At 41.7% G+C, this 18,188-nt stretch overlaps 1 protein-coding gene across 8 annotated transcripts; it reads left to right on the forward strand.

Annotated features, from left to right (window-relative positions):
* Positions 1-5,730: 5,730 nt before the first annotated feature.
* Positions 5,731-16,394, forward strand: LOC140494745 (GTP-binding protein Di-Ras1). Of its 8 annotated transcripts, none has more exons than XM_072594294.1 (3): positions 5,731-6,035; positions 6,967-7,138; positions 13,360-16,394. In XM_072594294.1, exon 3 carries the CDS (start codon positions 13,379-13,381, stop codon positions 13,973-13,975), a length of 597 nt encoding a protein of 198 aa, XP_072450395.1. In that variant the 5' UTR covers positions 5,731-6,035; positions 6,967-7,138; positions 13,360-13,378; the 3' UTR covers positions 13,976-16,394. The 8 variants fall into 8 exon arrangements, with proteins under 8 accessions (XP_072450395.1, XP_072450398.1, XP_072450396.1 ...); XM_072594297.1 differs by having other exon boundaries at positions 6,973-7,138; XM_072594295.1 differs by lacking the exon at positions 5,731-6,035 and adding an exon at positions 6,285-6,720.
* The last annotated feature ends 1,794 nt before the right edge of the window (positions 16,395-18,188 follow it).

Here is an 18,188-nt window from a genome sequence, read left to right on the forward strand (position 1 = left end):
GATTGGAGGGCTGCGCGTTGTGAGGGAGAGAGGTTGGAGTGGGGGAGGGAGGTAGACAGTTTGAGGCAGTTAATGTCCCGGCGGCAGTTGGAAATGAAGAGGTCGAGGGCAGGTAATAGGCCAGCGTGGGGTGTCCAGATGGATGCAGTGTGTTGGAGGTGGGCGAAAGGGGTCCTCGGAAGGTGGGCGGGAGTCCTGATTGTGAAAGTAAGCTCGGAGGCAGAGGCGACTGAAGAAGTGTTCGATGTCACGTCGTGTATTAAATTCACTGATGCGTGGACGGAGGGGGATGAAGGCGAGTCCTTTGCTGAGGACTGATCGTTCGTCCTCAGTGAGGGGGAGGTCTGGAGGGATGGTGAAAACTCGGCAGGGCTGGGAGCTGGGATCTGGTGTGGGTGTAGAGCTGGGAGTGGGGTCGGAGCCAGTACCTGGAGTGGGTGTGATGGTGGGGGGAATGGGGGTGGAGTCATGAGCAGGGGTAGTGTTCCCCTTGGGGTTCTGGGGGGTGGGGATAGTGACAGTGGGGTCTGTGGGGGAGCGTGTCAGCAGAATGCAGGTGAGTGGCGCTGGTGGGGGCGGAAGTGGTGGTGACCACGGCAGTAGGGGTGGCGGCGAGCAATTCATCAACTTCACCAACACATTCCACCCTGACCTTAAATTTACCTGGACCATCTCTGACACCTCCCTCCCCTTCCTGGACCTCTCCATCTCCATTAATGACGACCGACTTGACGCTGACATTTTTTACAAACCCACCGACTCCCACAGCTACCTGGCTTACACCTCTTCCCACCCTACCTCTTGCAAAAATGCCATCCCGTATTCCCAATTCCTCCGCCTCCGCCGGATCTGCTCCCCGGAGGATCAGTTCCACCACAGAACACACCAGATGGCCTCCTTCATTAGAGACCACAATTTCCCTTCCCAAGTGGTTAAAGATGCCCTCCAATGCATCTCGTCTATATCCTGCACCTCCACCCTCAGACCCCACCCCTCTAACCGTAACAAGGACAGAACGCCCCTGGTGCTCACCTTCCACCCTACCAACCTTCGCATAAACCAAATCATCCGCCGACATTTCCACCACCTCCAAAAAGACCCCACCACCAGGGATATATTTCCCTCCCCACCCCTTTCCGCCTTCCGCAAAGACCGTTCCCTCCGTGACTACCTGGTCAGGTCCACGCCCCCAAACAACCCACCCTCCAATCCTGGCACTTTCCCCTGCCACCGCAGGAACTGTAAAACCTGCACCCACACCTCCTCCCTCACCTCTATCCAAGGCCCTAAAGGAGCCTTCCACATCCATCAAAGTTTTACTTGCACATCCACTAATGTAATTTATTGTATCCGTTGCTCCCGATGCGGTCTCCTCTACATTGGGGAGACTGGGTGCCTCCTAGCAGAGCGCTTTAGGGAACATCTTTGGGACACCCGCACCAATCAACCACACCGCCCCGTGGCCCAACATTTCAACTCCCCCTCCCACTCTGCCGAGGACATGGAGGTCCTGGGCCTCCTTCACCGCCGCTCCCTCACCACCAGACGCCTGGAGGAGGAACGCCTCATCTCCCGCCTCGGAACACTTCAACCCCAGGGCATCAGTGTGGACTTCAACAGTTTCCTCATTTCCCCTTCCCTCACCTCACCCTAGTTCTAAACTTCCAGCTCAGCACTGTCTCCATGACTTGTCCGGACTTGTCCTACCTGCCTATCTCCTTTTCCACCTATCCACTCCACCCTCTCCTCCCTGACCTATCACCTTCATCCCCTCCCCCACTCACCCATTGTACTCTATGCTACTTTCGCCCCACCCCCACCCTCCTCTAGCTTATCTCTCCACGCTTCAGGCTCACTGCCTTCATTCCTGATGAAGGGCTTTTGCCCAAAATGTCAATTTCGAAGCTCCTTGGATGCTGCCTGAACTGCTGTGCTCTTCCAGCACCACTAATCCAGATTCTGGTTTCCAGCATCTGCAGTCATTGTTTTTACCTTTTTAACTCAGAGTTTCCATCCTTTCATCAGTGAACAAACTATGGGGATCCAGTTAAATTACGTCCAGCTTCAAATTCTCTTCATCTCACATTAAACTATATTCTAGCCTCCCGCAGTCAAGCCTTTTTGACCCTGCCTTAAACCACAGTTGTGCGTACACTCGGAATGTGTCCTTTAAAAATTCCTTCCTTTGCTCCTTCAGTGAAGTATTAACATTTATAAGCTCCAACCTCCTCTCCAAGGCATTCACCATCGTGACTTGGAACTATATCCTGTTTCTTCACTGTCACTGGATCATAATCCTGGAATTCCTTCTCTAAGGGCATTATAGGTCAACCTACAGCATGTGGACTGCAGTGATTCAAGAAGGCAGATCACTCCCAGATTCTCAAGGGCAAATAGGGTCAGGCAATAAATGCTGGTCTAACCAGTGATGCCAATACCCCATAAATGATTTTTTCTTAAATATCTTATTTGATATTTGTTTTTCTTTAGCCTGTATACTGGAATATAGAATAAGATTTGGGAATGTGTAGCTATTTTAAATTTTATTAGCTCCCATGTGTTTACCTAACTACCCCTTAAACACATCTATGCTATTTGCCTGAAATTATGGTCAAGAAATTCTATTCTTTTCTAATCTCATAGCAGCTCAATTAATTCTCTAATATCTTTCATATTAAATCCATAAGGAAATATTGAAGCTAATGAAATGAAGGGAGAGAGAATAAATCTATTTATATGAAAGTTTTGAGATCCTTTCTCACACACCAGATGTCACACATTCTGCAAAACACATCTGAACAAAGATAAATAGCTACTTCTTGCTGTTTTTCCTTCGTTCTTGAGATAACCTGAAAATGGTGAGATAACAAAGTGAGGAACTACACAGCTGTCAGTCTAGACAACCTGGCAACAACCCTGAATGACCAAAATAACAACAGTAACCTTCTCCTTGAAGACAGACCATCCCCTAAACTGTCTTGGTTTCATATTCTTGCTTTCAGCCAGAGCTGACTTTATTCTACCATTAACACTTACTCTAGACCAATGTTTTAACTATTTTCTATTCACTTGCTTTGCCTTTTTTTCATGACACGTGTGATATGTAATTTCTCTTGCTTTGTAACCATTCTCTGACCTTTCTTTCTGTTCCACTTGCTCCTCCCCTTTTTTCAACAGCAGTAAACCTATCACATTTCCATTACACTTCTGTTTCGAAGATGTTAATTTTTGGATTCAGAAGTTAGGTCTTTTTCTCTCCACAGATGCTGCCAGACCTGCTAGGTTTCTTCGGCATTTTCTGATTTTACTAAGATGTCCAGGTGAGGCAGAAAATTGGCAGATGGGTGAATCCTTCCCTCTCTGTTGCAATGTAAAAAGACCTGATCATCAGGTGTGAAACACTCGGTTTTTTTGCATGTGACACAGGTCTGGCCTATTCACCAAGCTTGAGCTACTGCAGTTACCCAAACCATCTTCCGTTGCCGCAGGGATGCCAGGTACAAAGCTCTGGATAATGGGAGGCAAGAGTGTACCCAATCCTGCCCTCATCTTGATGTCCCCCTTTTGTGTTTGGCTGCATCAAGCTGTGCATAGACCCTTGGTACACACATACCAAATGTCACTACATACTGACATTCTAACTATCCCTAGTGTTAAAAATGTGTTGCTGGAAAAGCGCAGCAGGTCAGGCAGCATCCAAGGAGAAGAAGAATCGACGTTTCGGGCATAAGCCCTTCTTCAGGAATGAGGAGGGTGTGCCAAGCAGGCTAAGATAAAAGGTAGGGAGGAGGGACTTGGGGGAGGGGTGTTGGGAATGCGATAGGTGGAAGGAGGTTAAGGTGAGGGTGATAGGCCAGAGAGGGGGTGGGGGTGGAGAGGTCGGGAAGAAGATTGCAGGTCAAGAAGGTGGTGCTGAGTCTGAGGGCTGGGACTGAGAAAAGGTGAGGGGAGGGGAAATGAGGAAGCTGGAGAAATCCGCATTCATCCTCTGTGGCTGGAGAGTTCCTAGGCAGAAGATGAGTCGCTCTTCCTCCAGGAGTTGTGTTGCCATGGTCTGGCGATAGAGGAAGCCAAGGACCTGCATGTCATTGGCGGAGTGGGAGGGGGAGTTAAAGTGTTCAGCCACGGGACGGTTGGGTTGGTTGGTGTGGGTGTCCCAGAGGTGTTCTCTGAAACGTTCCGCAAGTAGGTGGCCTGTTTCCTTAATGTATAGGAGGCCACACTGGGTGCAGCGGATGCAGTAAATGATGTGTGTGGAGGTGCAGGTGAATTTCTGATGGATATTGAAGGATCCCTTGGGGCCTTGGAGGGAAGTGAGGGGGGAGGTGTGGGCGCAAGTTTTGCATTTTTTGTGGTTGCAGGGGAAGGTGCTGGGAGTGGAGGTTGGGTTGGTGGGGGGTGTGGACCTGACGAGGGAGTCGCGGAGGAAGTGGTCTTTCCGGAATGCTGATAGGGGTGGGGAGGTCCCTGGTGTTAGGAAGGATGGGCCTGGTTTTGTTACCAAGCCACACTCCAAGTAATTTGACCATTTTGTATTACCTGTCCTTCATGGAAAAAAGTTGTTAAGGAAAACACCTTTGGTCACAAGTCCATCAGGTAGTGGTCAGCATGTAGCATCCTTGAGACCCTTCGGGAAAAGGAGCGGATGGATCTTGTGGGGTGATTCCCTGTGCAGACTGTCAAGGTCATTTGGCAGAATGCCTCATCACCAGAACTTTCCAACAAGTGCCAAGATGAGAAAGGCACTACCTGTGAGATCCTTCATGTCCACCTGGCTTCTCTCCACCACAACATGCAGCTGTGGGAGGGAAGAGACTGTCACACATCTCCTTCTGGAATGTGCCTTCGCAAAGAAGGTGTGGAGAGGTATACAGTGGTTTTTGTCAAGATTCAATCCGAACAGTACTGTGCTGCAGGACTCGGTGCTGTACAGTCTGTTCCCCGGGGGGCACACTGAGACAAACAACGCTTGGAAGACCATCAGTTCAGTGAAAGATATTCTTTGGTCTGCCCGAAAACTTGTTAGCCTTCCAGTGCAGAGTTGACCTCGACCAAGTGTTGCAGACTGACACATTCCAATGTCCAGGACTACATGCTGAGGGGCACACTAAATCTTAGGGCAACTGCCACCAAGGTGGAATGGGGAAAGACCACTGTCTAAGGTCTTACTGCAAAGTACAATGGGATTCTGTTCAGTTGTCAGACCTTCTTATTGCCTCAAATGTATGTAAATGTGTCCTTCGTTAAGTATGAAATGGCTTCAGACCTTTACAACTGCAAGGAAGTAAGATCCAATGTTTGTTTTAGAACATAGAAGGTAGGACAATACAGCACAGAACAGTGCTGTATTCTTGATATGCAAACACTGTTTAGGATCTGTGTAAATACATAAAGATTTTTTTATGAATAAAGTATATTTTTACAAAAATAAAAAAAAAATCATGGGAATGCCAGCCCCCTCCAAGTTTCTCTTCCCCAAATCACACACTGTCCAAATTTAGATAGATTGCCATTCCTTCATTTTGGGTCAAATGATAGGAACATTTTATCTATTACAATCATCACATGGCAATTCATTAAAATTCTGATGGCAAGTCACAGTACTGAAACATTAACTCTAGTCCTCTCTCCAGCGACACTGAGTATTTTCAGTACTCTCTGTTTTGATCTCGCTCAGTATTGGGCTTCATTGTCCATTATGCTGTGTTCAAACTGCAGTTGCAAGAAAGATTTGTTACAGTATTTGTTTTTTGCTGCATCCAAATTCTTCATAAGGTATTTTGCCGTCTTTAATGAGCGGTGACATTGGCATGAGGAATTTCTGAACCAGCTTCTCATGAAATTACAACCCCAAGGTACCTGTTTGAGGTGGGTTGTCAAGTGACCTGAGCCCAGCTATTAGCTCACACCCCCACGCCGACCTCGTTCTACATATAATTTCAGAACCGCTTTCTGAACTCTTGCATTACACGTGTCTGATAAGGAAAAGACCATCATTCGGCTCAGACCTATACCTGATTTTAAATCGGCGAGAGGTAATTCAAATTTGTGTTGAAGTATGTGAAGGTTGCTAATATACTTCCTTTCGTGTAAAAGCTGTATTTAATTGGAGGTTGAAAGGAAGTAATATAAACCAAGATATTGTATTTTTTTTCTAACACACTGACGCTTAAAAAAAGCTTTAATTTGTTTAAAGTAACGAGTCAAGGAATTTGAAACGACGTGTTGGCATCAGATCATGTAGTTCTGAAGCTAAATTTGGGCTGAGGAAAATTGTGCATGTGAGGTTAAAAACAAAGGGCAAACAGAGGTTGCTTTCTGTTGGAGAGGGGAGATTTTGTCTTTGGGAATCCTTCAGTGTAAAGGACTCAATCTGAAAGCAAAAGGGTTTAAGAAGTCGCCTCTCCGCATTTGAAGTTACGGCGGGGATTGAAATTAAATGGGGAGAGTGTGGCGAGTGTCGAATGAAAACCCTCAGGAAGGAGGGTATCCTTATCCCCAGATGAAAAGTCGAAGGAACTGATAAAGCGTGAGATTGTCGCTGAGGACCGAACATCAGTCAAATGTGAAAGGAGCCTGCTGCAGGTCGGAGCTGCCCATCTCTCAGCCTGCTTCTCTCTCCGTCCCGTTTATTGCAAGGACTCATTCGTCCACAGCACCATCCGCTCGGCTTCCCTGCGAGCTATCGCCCCGTGAGGAGGAGAAATAAACAATTCAGTGGTTTGTGCATGCTGCAGAGTTTACTTCGAGTGGGGAAAACATTGGCAACGATCTCAAATGCAATAAAACTCACGGATGAATGGAGACTGGTGTGTGTGTGTGTGTGTGTGTGTGTGTAGGGGGAGGAGGCAGTGGGGGAGAGAAAATTGATTGCCTTGCATTTGTGAGGCAGCTCTGTAAATATCAGCATTTTTCTGTTGCACTGTTTGATGTGCTGTGTGTGTAAAAATATATAAATAACTTGAGTTCCAGGAGGCTGGTGGAATGTGCTGAGTCCGGGAGCTGTCCGCGTTGATCTGGTGCTGAAACAGCGAGCGAGAATGTAAAGGAGAGAGAGAGACACACAAACGCAGGCTAGCAAGACAATACACTGGATCTGGGGCAACACCGCGGTTCACAATCAGACTGCACGCTGAAGGTAATTGTTATTTTGTTGATGTGCAGTGCAGATGCACTTTCTCCTTCGATATATCGGGCTGCTGACATCGAGTATGTTCGAAGTTATGTGCAATGCATTAATGAGGAATTGAATTCTCACATACGCTGTTCAAAGCAAGATGCTAGGGTGGGAGCCCGCAGTTTTTTTTAAACTAACAGGAGCTGAAGAGGTAGGAATCAAAAGAAATTGGATTATTATGAGTTGGCATTCAAACTGCAGAGGGAGAAAAAATAATGGTGAATGGGGAACGTAAATCTGTCAAGCGCTTCAATGTACAGGTCAATGGGTATATCAGTCACATGGCTGCAAATAGATGTTTAATCCATCAATACAAATGTTAGAAAAGATTGGTCTGCGCGCCTCTGCGCAAGTGATAGTTAGTGACATTGTGTGTGTATTTTTATGCGTAAGCGTGCAAGAGACAACGTTGAATGATATTGAGTGTGCATATGACCGTGTGTAAATGGGTAAGGAACCGCGTGTCATTATGTGTGTGTGTGTGTGTGTGTGAAGTCTATAAAACATAAATCTCTTCAGATTCATTAGCTTCAGGGATTTGGAGAAATCTCCAGTCAGCGGGCGTACACTTTCATCTGTTTTCTGGAGGTGAAGAACTGAAGCAGGGCTTGAAAGTTTGCAGATACCGCAAAAATGAAACGATAATTGAATTTGTCCTCCGTCACGGGCATCATAGTTTTTCTGCCACAGCGAGGTGTCAGAACTAGCTGAAGAATGGAAGAAATGTTTATTTATTCACATGCAAAAAAACCGTCAGTTGAACCCAAAATGTGTTGAAGTTGCGGTTGACGTCTGGGATGTAGCTTGGGCATAGTCTGTTGGTGCCTCGATGGTTCAGAATGAGTCGGAAATTGAATATGCTGAACCAACAAATCTTGCCCGTGGGTGTCAACTCCCCCCCCCCCCCACCCGCCCAGCTAGCCCTCCTACCTCTTCTTTCAAATTCATTCATCGCATCACTTGGACGTTCTGAAAGTTTTATTATCGAAACCAAATTTTAATTTTTACAATCAAACCACAATTGCTGTTTGTACAGGAGGTGGAATACAAGTGGTAGCCTGTAAAGGGATAGCAAGAAAGGTAAAAATAAAATCAGGGACTAGGACATTTCTGATTATATTTATCAGTTAAAACATAGGGAATAGTTTGTGCTTGATGCCGTTTATTGCATTTGAACTAAGGTTACATCCTGCATTGTGAAGGACAGAGACATTCTTATTGACAATAACCATCTGATTTCTGTAGGTAAGATCTAAATCTTTGGCCTATAGCAACCATGCAACCATGGGAGGTGGCGAAAAGGTTTAATCACAAAATAAATAATTTTCTACGTCTCACTCTTTCTATACGTCAAATTCAAGTATAGTAACAGTTCAACGCTGATCAACATAATGTTCAAAATCTGAGAACATTAATCTAAGTGCCCAATTCAAAAAAAGTAGAAAAACCATTTGTTTTGAGTTTGAGAGTTGTATGCCATGAGTGTAATTCCTTATGTGTGTGCATCGAAGCATTTCCCCTCCCAATTTCCAGGAATATGTGTTGCAAAACATTTCTTCCCTGCTTTTGGCAAGGCTATGAATTTATGTGTTCTTATGAAAAAAAGTATAAGCAGATGTGTATTTATTAGTGCCTATACCTGCACTGAGGAAAATCACATTCTTTCATTTTTAGACTCTCAGTAGCAGCACCTAACCCTACAACATCTAGTGTACCATAAGCAGATAGCAGACAAAAATATTTCTAAATCTCCCTCTCCGCCTTCCCTGAAAATCATAGATGACCACTTCTTTACAAAGATGACCACTTCTTTCTTCTCTGTCTTTTACAGCTGAGCAAATGTTGTCCATTTCATTCCATTTACAGGTATTATTGTCCTAAGCTCCATTAGGAATTGCTTTGAGATGATCAGATTCCACATGAACAACAGACTAAGTTAATGACTGTCCTTCCCTTCTCCCCCATTTGACCCAATGTCCCAGCAGTGAAAGGCAGCATATGGCCACTTCAGAAGGAAGTCTCTCCAGAAAGCCATCTTATTGATTTAAAAATTGACAAGGTTGGAGTGAGGCCCAGAAGACCTTGTGTTAAATTATTTTCTAATGAGGATGCACTTTAAGGCTGAAACATAGATCAGTGTGTGAAGAGTGCAGTTACAAATATCTGCACTTAACTGTAAGCATATGTGATATGAATTCAAGGTGATCTTATTGAACATGTAAGATCGTGAGAGGGTTTGATAGATGAATACAGAGAACAGGATGTTCCCTCTTATAGGGGAGACTAGAACCAGAGGGCACAGTTTATGAATATGAAATCTCCCTTTTAAGACAGAAATTAGGAATTTTTTTCTCTCAGAGGAATTATTATGAAAGTCCATTCCCAGAAAGCAATGAAGCTGGGTCATTGATTCATTCACAGCTGAGTTAGAGTTTAGGTAAACAACTGAGGCAAGAACTATGGGAAGGCTAGACAAGATAGAGAGGTTAAGGCCACAACCAGATCAGCCATGATTTTATTGAACTGCAGAGAAGGTTTGAAGGGCCAATGGTCTACTGTTGATCCTTAGTTGTATGTTCTTTATGTGTGGTTCAGTCTGATTTTTATTTAACCTTAACTTTCTTTGCTTGCTCCTTTAAATCGTACTAGTAAGATACAATGGAATTAGTCTATGACAATCAACTTTGGACTATCTTCAGTCAATTTTCATGGTCATGTTGCCTTAAGGCATTGTTTCTGCTCTGGTTCATTCATCTATTTTTGGTCAACTGAAATAACTATAGATAGTTGATCTGTCAAAACAAAGTCTCATGGAGACAGATCTCACAATACTGGGTCTGCCTCCTGTTATATTGAATGTAATTAATTTTATTGCTTACATGACTCAGGTTTTTTTTGCAACAGTTGAGTTACACTGGTTTCAGAATATTCCTTCCACAAATGCAGAAAGGTGAGAATTTGCGAACACACCAAAAATTATGCTTCCCTCAAATTTTATGAATGAATCGACTATAGTGTTTTGATTACAGCTGTAAATTGACATTTTAATAACATCTTTAGATAGCAATTGCAATGCAAGTCCTCAAATGAAAGATCAAAGTTCAGTTCAACCAAACAATGGTTCTTTTGAAAGCCACATTTGGAGCACAGTTTTCTGATCCAACTTCCAATATTTTAAATGTGCTCTGACTGCATATAGCAATCCATTCATTTAAGCACAGATTGAAGAATCTTTGGTGTTTTCTCTTTGTATCATGTGTCTTGGCTAGAATGTTACCACACAAAACATCTTTGTAACAATTCACACAGAAAGTACTGCCTGATCACTGGCATATCAATGTTTCCTCTCTGAAGTTACTGTCAATCAATACTGTAACAGTGACAAAAGAGCAGCGTAAAGCTCCAAGCTGTCATGTTGCATTGTGAGCTAGTGCCATTAGATATAGGCAAGACTTTTAGAATTCTTATTCGATTTTATTTTCCCACTTGGATACTATATTCCATTATGATATCCATGTCAAAATAGAGATCCTCTGTAGGAATTCATGAAAAAAGATACTTTGACCATGACAAAAGTAAACTCATAATAGCAGAACATGGATGAGTTATAGGGTACAATGATAGTGTCCCTATCTGTGAACCAGGAGGCCTGGGTTCAACTTCCACCTGCTCCAGAGGTGTGTAGTAACATCTCTGAACAGATTGATTCAAAAGTATAAATAGACCAAGGAGTCAGGTTCATGATAATTTACCTACTCCATAAATATTTTGGAAAATTGAATAGTAAGAACCATAACATTTTAAATGGAAGTCTGACTGAGGAATAGTGATTAAACTAATTGTGAGACTTCTATACAATTGAAAGTTTTAAATTCTCCATACCTAAAAAAGGCAAAGGTAAAATTAATAAATGATTAATTGAGGGCAAGTGGAAGAAAGAAATGCTTACAATATGTTGATATTCAGGACAAACTGATGTCTGTTTGCTTCAGGATTACAACATCAACGACATAGGAGTAGATCGTAATTTTCTGTGGAGAAGCTGCTAATAAATTAATAGTAGTTATTGACGTGTAAACTGTTGGAACACTAAATTATAAATTCTCTAAAGGTTTTGTTGTCGAACAATTTTCTCTGTGTGGTAAGTCCAAATTCCCAAGCAAGTCCTGATTGAAAGATGAGATAAGGTTCGAGTGGAATCAGTTGCTTAGATTTTAATGAATGAGACTGAATCGCAACTCTATCTAGCCTATCTTTCTAACTCAGGTGGGGCTATATTACAGAGAGTTAGTAAATGGAGGCAATCTGAATACAATGGTTGTACAATCTACCTGAGGACATTTAAATAAAAAAACAAGATGGAAGTCTGAGAAAAATCAAGTCAATTATGACATTATCAGCTTTCCCTTTGCCAAGGAATAAATCTGCAAACAACTCTTGGATACGTCTGCCAGTGAGTCTAGATAAGTTGAATCAACTTACTCAAGGATGTTATGACAAACCTCTGGACCAGGCAGACCTTGAACCCAGGCCTCCTGGCTCAGAGCTAGGGATACTACCACTTAATCACAAGATGCCTTACAATTAATTGAGTAATTTTTAAATCAGTCTGTTCAGATACACCTTGACATACTTCTGGAAAAGGTGGGACATTAGGGACATTACCACTGCACCATTGGAAGCCTTACAATGCATTTACACTGCAGCTATTAATGTGAAACTGGTGGTTGGAGTTTGGATTTTGACCAGGCAGAACTAATTTCACATTGCTTGGTTTCTCCTAGAGATCTGTGTACACTTGATGATGCTCTGAATAAATATATCAAATGCAAAGTTATAAAGAATCCTGCTTCCTGATCATTTCAATTTTGGCTCGGGGAAATTTAAAAATGTCTGAAAGGCCTAGGTGATGCCTATAAACTGCAAATATTACAATATCGAAATGAAACAAATAATGAGACAACTGCCTTTTCCATTGTTCACTTTTTAAAAAAAAACGTTATTCCAGATTCTCCTTTCAGCAAGGTTTCTGATAAGACACTCCATGTTTTGCCAACTTAATATTTAAGAAAAAAAACTTGCATTTATGTTGCACCTTTCAACACCTCAGATATCTTCAAATACTTTACAACTAATGAAGTACTTTTGGAAAATGGTTACTGATGTAATCCAGAAAATGCATCAGCCAATTTGCACACAGCAAAATCCCATAAACAGTAAAGGTAAAGTGGTTGTAATCTTCGAGGGCTGCTCACTCATTGGAGAGATGAGGGGCAGTGGTTTAATCTTAGGATCACCATGCCTCAGGTGAAGGGAGAGGTTGAGAAGGAAAGGCCTTCATGGTAACCTCAGTTGATGTGGGAATTAAACCCATGCCGCACAGCACTGCAAGACAGATGTCCAGCCAGCTGAGATAATGGGTCCCCCAAACAATTGTGTTATATTGACAAGATAATCTGTCTTAATGAAATTGGTTAAGAAATAAATATTGGCACTGGGGAGCTCTCCCCTGCACTTCTTCAGCATAGTCTACATCTACCTGATAGGAAAGATAGACAAGTGATTTAATGTCTCATCTGATAGGTGGCACCTCAGACAGTACTTCCCTCAATTATCAACTGAGATTTTATGGTCTTTGAAGTGGAGTTTGAACATACAGCCTTCTGACTCAGAGGTGAGATTGCTCCTTTGTGGTGGCATTCAATCACTCCCTTCATTTGTTTGTTGATGATCTGTAAATTTATATCCTCTAGTTACCAACTAAGTGACTGACAGAAATGACTAGCTTATCCCAGTGACAAGAGCCTTTCTCATAACAAAAATAGAACAAAATTGACTCCATCTAGACCACTTTTTCTTATTGAAAGTTATTTGAGAAGCAAATGTGTTTCAACTAATGGTTTAGACATTAATAAGGTGCACTAATTTTAACAATGGGATTTTTTGGCTAACGTTATAAATAAAATTCAATATCTCTCCCTTGCTAATTACTGCAATTTACCTATTTGTTATTTTTTATTATAATTCAAGAAAACGAGGAGATCCTTTCACACAATATAATTAAAACAGATGGCAAAATTATTGGGGAAGTGTCACAGCAGCATTGATGATCTACATTTTTCATTAACAATGGGCATTGATAATAGCTCCTGTCTTATTGTTTTCTCATTATTTCTTTGTAGCTAAGAATACTCTGAGAAAATGCCTGAACAGAGCAATGATTATAATGTGGTGGTGTTTGGGGCAGGGGGTGTTGGAAAAAGCTCCCTGGTGCTACGTTTCGTCAAAGGAACATTCCGCGAGACCTACATCCCCACTATTGAAGACACCTACAGGCAAGTAATCAGCTGTGATAAAAGTGTCTGCACCCTGCAGATCACTGACACCACAGGCTCACACCAATTCCCAGCCATGCAGCGCCTCTCCATTTCCAAGGGACATGCTTTCATCTTGGTCTACTCAATCTGCAGCCGCCAGTCCTTGGAGGAGCTGAAACCTATCTATCAACAGATCCTTCAGATCAAAGGCAATATTGAAAACATCCCTGTCATGTTGGTTGGGAACAAGTGTGATGAAACAGTCAAGGAGGTGGACAGTAAGGTGGGAGAAGCTTTGGCTAAGGAGTGGAAGTGTGCCTTCATGGAAACTTCTGCCAAGATGAATTACAATGTCAAGGAGCTTTTCCAGGAACTGCTTAATTTGGAAAAGCGTAGATCCATGAGTCTGAATATTGATGGGAAGAAGTCCAAACAGCAAAAGCGAACAGAGAAATTGAAGGGAAAATGCAGCATCATGTAGACTCTACTCTTCAGTCAAAATGGTGGCTTTGCTTACCTGAATACGACTGTTAGAACAACTCTAAGTCAGACCATCAAAGCTGCACCATCCTCTGTTGCATACTCACCCTATATCCCATTCTCTATAAGCTTACTGGAAATCTGTACCTCACCAATATCAGATTTCATTATTTCATGCATTGCACTTTCTAGTTATTTGCAGTTATGGCAATAACACTTCTTTAACATTCTGCACATATAAATAACAAATAAATTAATCAAAAGCAACACTATGTGGCTCAGAAACAAAGATGAACTTTAGCTGGTCCGCACTGGAAACACTACTCAATGGACTTGATACAGGAGTTTCTTTGAGTGTCCATTCTTCTGTGTAATCCCTTGCATTGTGAAGTTCTAGGTAGGTTGGTAGGTGCATATATAACCCTGGTAGGTGTGGTTAGTTTATGTATTCTGGGTTTTTGTGGCTATTCGCCCATACCCCTTCATCCTAAAAACATTGACTGAATGTATTAACTTTTTAAACTTAAAATGTAAAAAGCACACACTGTAATCTCAGTAGATTTTGTAGCCTACGGTATAAGTTGCCACAACTGAGTATAATAGCTATTATAATTCAATAGTAGTTACACAATGGTAATGCTGTCCAGCTTTAAAAGTTGTATAACTATTTTCAACCTTATTTAAGTAATGTTAGTTACTCTTCATATCTAATTATGGTAACTAGGAGTTACCAGGATAAGGACAAGCAATGACAATAGAAGCACAACATTGAACAGATGAGAACAAGCCAAGCAACACGCAGACCCTGCATCAAATACCCTATGGATATAAAACACGGTCCAAGTGCCTATTGAAGGATGGGGAAGTAGTAAAAGAGATTACACAACTTATTCCACTGATGTTTTGCACTAGATACCTTAGTTTAGTTTCAACTGTCCACTGTTCCTACATACAAAAAAAAACTATATGATCTGGAATTAAGCAGTTGACTGCTTGGAAATTTTTGGAGTATGTAGAAAGCACTGGGGCACAGCCCTCAGTCCATTTCAAAGTTCTTTAAAGAGGATGTTTGCTTAATTTTAGAAAAAGAATTATATACATTACAAATTAGTACAGGGAAGAATTGTAAAAAAATTAGCCTCTTAATGATTTATTTTTGGCTAATGCACAATACTTGTTCTTGAATTAGGCATATCCTCATCATTACAGAACAGTATAGCAGCAAAGCCAGTAAACGTTCCAACACGCACGTAGCTTACCAGTTCATGACCTACTATTTTGCAGAAAGGTTGGTTTACCGATGAACTTTTCTGAATTGTCAGCACATCAAACAATGATATTATTCTCAGGTTTGAGAATATTTTGAGAAGTATAATTGCATTGATCTTGCCAACACATGTACTTGATCTTTTTTAAAGTTTGTGCTGAAATATTGTTGCATATGTCATCATAAGTATTCTGCTAATTTTCATGGATGGATCAGTAAATCAGTTGACATCTTGATATCAGTATTCTATTCACCAGATATTATCACATGGATCATAATGCCCTGCTAGTGTAACCTCAGCACACACATCAAAAGACACAATCTTTTGAATCAGAGGGATTCACTGTCCACACAAGCTGCAGCATCAAAAACAATGTTGTGTAATTGCATTATGTTCAATGGAGGAACTATACTGAGATTGCCAAAACTCATCTTAATGGTCTCCATTATGCAGAGGACTGCTTGACCTGGATTTTCAAATTCCCATTGCAAACTTGGATAAATATGATTTACTTATAGATGTTTTGTGAGCTTCCTGATGACTGCCTGTTGGCTCCAGAACAGTTATTGATTTGTTTCTTATTCTCAGTACATCTCAACCAATGATTTCCCCATTTTCCATCCTTCACAATTTCAAGGAGACAAATTGAATACTGGTTGATAAACATTTGCCCCGTGGAATGATGCAAGGAGAGCTTACACAGAATTTCAATCTGAGGCATACATACTAGCTTTTCATAATGCTGATAGCTAGTTAACTTACATAGCATTATGCAACAATTGAATTACTACGTTAGTGAGCACAGGCTTTACTTAGAGGTGCATGTGAACTTGGAATAGCAGCCAGATTGAATACTGTGGGCTGATCAATTACTGTATCTGCATTATGTGCAGTGCATTAGAATTTAGGCCATGGGGCAGTAAAGTGTTGACCATGTATAATAGATGTTTGCATCATGACATCTATTTACTCCAATGCATGAAGGGTCATCAGTTGACAATGCAGCTCCAACAGGCTAGAAATACACAGGATAATATTTTTTATGAAATTTACTGTTTATTGTAGAAGATAGTCTTCCTTTAACATATTGCCATCACTCCTCTCTGTAACATGTTTGCTGAATGTCTTTTTACAAATAAAATGCTGGCAATATGACTGCTGTTATTTCATGTGAACAGGAGACACTAAACACAAACTGGTTCAATAAGCTGAATCAAGGGGCTACATGCACAGATGCTGTGTCTTGAATGAACACAACTCACAAAACAGGATTGGTTCCTGGTTTTAGCCATTGCCTTCTTCAGACTTGCTGATCTCAGCTACTGAGGCAATGGCATGTTACATTTGATTTCAGATTCCTCCTGATTGCTATCTCTGACCCTTCCTGGATTGTGCAAAACAAAATTCACATTGTACATCATTAAGGTGTCTCAAGAACTTCAAACAGTGCCATTGCATATTTTATATCCACCACAGCTATTGAGGTATTGATTTGATTTACCTTCCAAGTTTCAGTACTTCTATCAGTGCAGTGCTCCCTCAGTACCAAGTCACCCTGGGAATGTCAGTCCAGACTAGAACATTTATGCTGGAGAAACTCATCAAGTTTAGCAGCATCTGTGGAGAGAGAAACAGAGTTACTGTTTCAAGTCTTACTTCTAAACTGGTCAGTACTTACGAAGAGGCATCTTGGATTCAAAACATATCTCTCCTTCTTTCTCCACAGATGCTGCTGAATTTTACCAGCAATTTCTGATTTTGTTTCACATTTTCAGCAGTTGCAGTTCTTTGGTTTTATGCTGAGTTTCTCCAACACTTTCTGTTTTAATTTCTGATTTCCAGCATCCACAGTACTTTGCCTTTAATTTATGTTAGTCCCAACGCTTTGCAGTGGGACTTGAACCCAACAAATAGGAAGAGAGGAGTTATTTATATTGCCTTGGCTTGTATTTATCCCTGAAGGTAGTAGGACAGCTTAATAGGGTAGCTAAAGAGGCGTATGGGACACTTATTGTGGCATCGATTTTAATAGTCGGGGGGTTATGCTGAAGCTGTACGAGACTTTGGTCAGGCAACAGCTGGAGTACTGTGTGCAGTTCTCATCACCACATCATAGGAAAGATGTTATTGCACTGTGGAGGGACTGTGGAGGAGAGTCACCAGACTGTTGCCTGGGATGGAGCAATTTGGTTATGAGAGAGGCTGGATAAGCTCAGGTTGTTTTCCTTAAAGTAGAGAAAACAAAGGGAGAACCCATTTGAGGTGTATAAGATTAAATGGGGCATGGACAAATTGGGCTATTCCCCTTAATTGAAGGGTCAATAACAAGGATGCATAATTTTAAGACAGGAGGGTTAGAGGAGATTTCAAAAACTATTTTTCACTCAGAGGGTTCTGGGAATCTAGAATGAACTGCTGCACAGGGTAGTTGAGGTGGGAAACATTACAATCTTTAAAAAGAACTTGATTGAGTGCTTGAAATGTTATAATATTCAAGGCTATATGCCTATTGCTGGAAGGTAAGACTAGTAGAGATTTAGAGTAGTTTTTTTGTCATTACAGACTCGGTGGGCCAAAAAGTCTCTTCTGTACTATATTATTATATTCAATACAAGAAAAACTAATTAACCAGTCCTTATCACATTGCTGTTTGTGAAAGCCTGCTGTGTACAATTAGTTGTCTTTATTCCTGAATGGGACATGGTTATTATGGAGTCATAGAGTCAGCACAGAAACAGACCCTTTGGGCCAACTCATCCATATCGACCAAATTAAACCAGTCCCATTTGCCCGTATTTGGCCCATGTGCCTCTAAACCTTTCTTATTCATGTATCTGCCCAAATGTCTTTTAAATAGTCTAATTGTCCCTGCATCTACCACTTCTTCTGACAGTTCATTCCATTTACAAACCACCCTTTGTGTGAAAAAAGTTGCTCCTCAGGTCC

This window comes from Chiloscyllium punctatum, chromosome 24 (assembly GCF_047496795.1).
Source record: "Chiloscyllium punctatum isolate Juve2018m chromosome 24, sChiPun1.3, whole genome shotgun sequence".
Taxonomy (NCBI): domain Eukaryota; kingdom Metazoa; phylum Chordata; class Chondrichthyes; order Orectolobiformes; family Hemiscylliidae; genus Chiloscyllium; species Chiloscyllium punctatum.

Coding starts and splice junctions, on each gene's coding strand:
- LOC140494745 (XM_072594294.1), top strand. CDS start 13,379: ATGCCTGAACAGAGCAATGATTATAATGTGGTGGTGTTTGGGGCAGGG.